This window comes from Salmo salar, chromosome 01, assembly GCF_965601325.2.
Source record: "Salmo salar chromosome 01, fSalSal1, whole genome shotgun sequence".
NCBI classification, from domain to species: Eukaryota; Metazoa; Chordata; class Actinopteri; order Salmoniformes; family Salmonidae; genus Salmo; species Salmo salar.
In genome coordinates this window covers 155,008,050-155,011,811 of record NC_138291.1, presented here as the reverse complement: position 1 = coordinate 155,011,811, position 3,762 = coordinate 155,008,050, and the positions used below count along the sequence as shown (strand labels likewise).

At 45.4% G+C, this 3,762-nt stretch overlaps 1 protein-coding gene across 1 annotated transcript; it reads right to left on the bottom strand.

Moving 5' to 3' along the window:
• Window positions 1-241: 241 nt before the first annotated feature.
• Window positions 242-3,442, bottom strand: LOC123728734 (transmembrane protein 132D-like). The gene is made up of 2 exons (XM_045701388.2): window positions 3,254-3,442; window positions 242-2,595 (listed from the first exon to the last, which is right to left on the bottom strand). Exons 1-2 carry the CDS (start codon window positions 3,440-3,442, stop codon window positions 1,540-1,542), a joined length of 1,245 nt encoding a protein of 414 aa, XP_045557344.2. The 3' UTR covers window positions 242-1,539.
• Between the last annotated feature and the right edge of the window lie 320 nt (window positions 3,443-3,762).

Sequence of the window (3,762 nt, the reverse complement as noted above, 5' to 3'; positions counted from 1 at the left end):
TAAAACAACTCTTGGTTCAGCCAGGTCTGAAGTAGTACTTTAGGGATGCAGACATCACAATAACTTATTTCCCCAGCTTACTATCTGCCTGGCAGATGCACAAATACCAAATTGCCAATCTCGTTAGAGCAGCAGTCGGTTTGTAGAAATGGAGAGGTTGGATGGGTAACTCAGTCTGGACAGATAGATAGAGGGATGAATTAAACGTCTAGACAAATGAATCAAACAGAAACAGGAGAGAGAGGTTTCACCTTTAGTTTTAATCAAATCCAGAGGCCACTCTGAAAACAGTAAGGGATGGACATCTATGGATCTGATTGACGGGGAGGGAGGAGGGGATGGACGCGTCAGAGCGGATCACTATTCCACCTGGAACTCAGCAGCTCATGTCATTAGAGTTTAGTTTAATGTATCCTTATGCTATACCGATCTGCACCAACCATTGGTTCTGGTAATAGACCTGTACTGTATTGTGTGTTTGGGTTCCATGGCTCAGTCTTAGTGAAATAATCTGCAGTGATTATGGTCCATCTGAAAGTGGAATAAATAGATACAAAATGGGGATTTAACACGATGTTGCTCACCAAAAGTTACGCTCACCAATAATTACAGGTAAGGTCAGAATTGAACTAATTACACGAGGAGTAAAAATCTCCATGTAGGCTACAGGTTTAACCTAGAAATTGGAAACAGTCAAAGGAATCATATCAACTACCTTGACAACAAAATAACAAAAGAATGTCACAAACAGCAAGTAGGAGACACTCCTGTTGCCTTCTAATAATAGAGAGAAAAGGAAAGAAGAAAAAAAAGACAAAATAATAAGAAAACACACAACCTAGAGCTCAGCTATTCAATGAATGTCATGTCTTTGACAGAGATGTGTGTGAGAGAAGCATGTGTCTTATAAGGAGGACTCTACAGTATGTACACATTTATTTCTGACGGATCAACAAGAACTAAGACAGGCTTTGTCTTTGTCTTCAGTAACATGCATGTTGATCTCGGGAGAACAAAATTAAATGCAAAAAGGAGGACAGACTATAGAAAGATGTTACAAAATATTGTCTCTCATACTCCAAACCAGTCTCTATGCTCAACTTATTTACAATTTTAAAAGCTTTGAACACTTCTCTCAGACTCTGTAATTGCTTAACAACATAATACACAGCAGAATAAGGACATTATCATTTAAAAAGTCAACAAAGACAGCTGTGCATAAAAACAAAATGAAATAAGCTTATCTAAAATTAAAGACAGGAAGCAGATATATCTACTAATTAAAGTGTCATTCAAGTTCAAAAATTCCCACATATCCAATGTGGTATAATGGCAATTTGAGTTTCCCCTCATTTCTGATCCTCGACCATTCCGATAGTAACAATGGAAACAACAATGGCTGGAACGCGCCATCTTGTTGTCATAGCAAGGTACAGTGCCAACCAATTTCAGTAAAACGCACCCCTCAATCCCTCCTTACTCTGAAGGCATTCGGGTGTGTTAGAGTTACTCATTCGTCCACTAAAAATACAAGCGCCTCTATACAATGTTCTTTGTAGCGTTCTCGTTCAACCTGTCCATGTAATTTCGGAGCTCTTGCGAGTCCCCAAGCTCGATGTCTGGACACACCCACTTAATGTCGCTGGTCAGTCCGAGTGCCAGTGGGCTCAGAACTGGGCATCCATTATTGGGCTTGACGTTGGAGAAGGTGGTGAATTTGACCCTCTTTCTCTTGGTGGTGGGTGAGTTGAGTGACTCGTTCCTGCCTCCCGGACAGCTTCCCTGGGCACTGCTCTTCAGGGCCCCTCCATTCAGCAGCTGGCTACCCTCCTCCAGGGTTGAGCCCAGCTCATCCTGCTGCTGCTGCAGGCACAGGCCCTCATCCTGGCCAAGCCACACCCAGTCGTGGGCATGAGGCAATGCCTCAGGGGCCTCCAGGGGCAGCTCCTTGCTGCGGTACTTGAGGGCGTAGGAGATGCAGTTGATGAGGAAGACTAGGATGGCCAGGAAGAAGACCCCCAGCAGGGCGTACATACCGATCTCCAGGTCTGTGAGGCTACGGCGGGACGACAACAGGTCCTCCTCTGTGCTGCGGCCCCGCGGCAGCTCCGCCTGGGCAGGGAACTCAGAGAACTCTCCAGGGACTCCTCCGTCGGCCAATAGCCTGTCCCCGTTGGGCCTCACCGGGATGGAGGCCTTAACCGTGGTAGCGTCCCGATTCATGATTCCAGCCTCAATGTCAGAGATGGAGCCTCCATAGTAGGGCGGGTCTGGTCGGGTTCTGCCTCCGGGGCGGCTGTATAGCTCCTCAGAGCTGCCAAACCTAACACTGATGTTTCCTACCCCGGCTGCCAGGATGATGCTTCGCTTCGTCTTCCGGCAGATCTCTGATGATGACATCTCTACGCGCACCAGTAACCCTTGACCTTCGCCCTTTGCCACGATAACCGGCCACTTCCACTCGGTGCTGCGCTGTACTGTCACCACCTGCTCGTCCAATGAGGTGGCTGTGAGCACAAAGTGGGCGGGGTCATAGTGGTCCAGAGGGGTCATGGAGCCATCACTGAACTGAAGCCAGGCACTGATAAGAGACTCCTGAGGACAGATACACACACACGCACACACATCAGTGCTTCACCAGTCTTGTTTTTCCATCAAAAGGGTAAACTAAACAACACTGTCTGAGTAGCGCTTCAACAAAGCCAATCTCTACCCACATGTCTACTCTAGAACACCAACTCCCCTTGGGACACACTGCAGCTTAAAAGGAAAGAATGCTCCCTGTCAATGTAAACTGTTACTGTTACTAGACAAGCAACCGGTATCTGCAGGAATCGCATCTTTTCATCTTTATCAAGAGAGAAAAAGAAAGAAAGAGTGAGTGTAGAAGTAATGAGAGAGAACCCCGACAGATGTACAGAGATGTTTTAATTAGCCAGATTTAAAAGCACATGAGAATTTCAGCTGAGCAGTAGGTCTCTGCAGCTGTTCCTCTGAAAATGTGTCAGTTTCAGAAGCAAACATCTTCATTGAGATTAGATCAATACTTTGATATCAGAATCCGATCATATTCACTATAAAGGATAAAATGGCAGCCAATGTGACCCCAGCTATTCTGGGTGAGAAAGTTACAGTTTACCTTTATCACATATAAACATTTTGAAAATTCCCATATTCAATTTCTATCTTTTGGTCAACATATGATACTGTATGTTTGGTGCAGTAGGTTGCTGAGTCATGTGTGTGTGGTTACCTGTTTGAGTTTCTGCATGACTTCCTGTGTTGAAGCCGTGGCGACGATGGCCCTGTTGCTCCCTGGGCTGAGCTGGAGGGACAGAGAGAGGCCAGAGACCAGTTGCACTCCCAGCTCTGTCACACTCACTTTGTCTTCCAGAACCCTGACCATCCGCTCAGCCAGGATCGAGTCAGACAGAGGAGACATCACCTGCAACATTATACACACACACACACACACACACACATTAGTATACACACACCACACACACACACACACACACACACGTATTGGTTCAACTTCAAATATATAATTTCACATCACCTGTACAAGCACTCACACTGAAGCCAACACCATCAATAATGGACAGAGGGAAGAGCGAAGATGTCAACACGACAAGCTTATATTAATAATGAAGAAAGAACATAATGATGGAGGAACACCATGACCCAAGCTTTTTCATAATGTACAGTGCTTATATTAATCAAGACAAGATGATGCATGTACTGTACACTCAATGGCGTCTG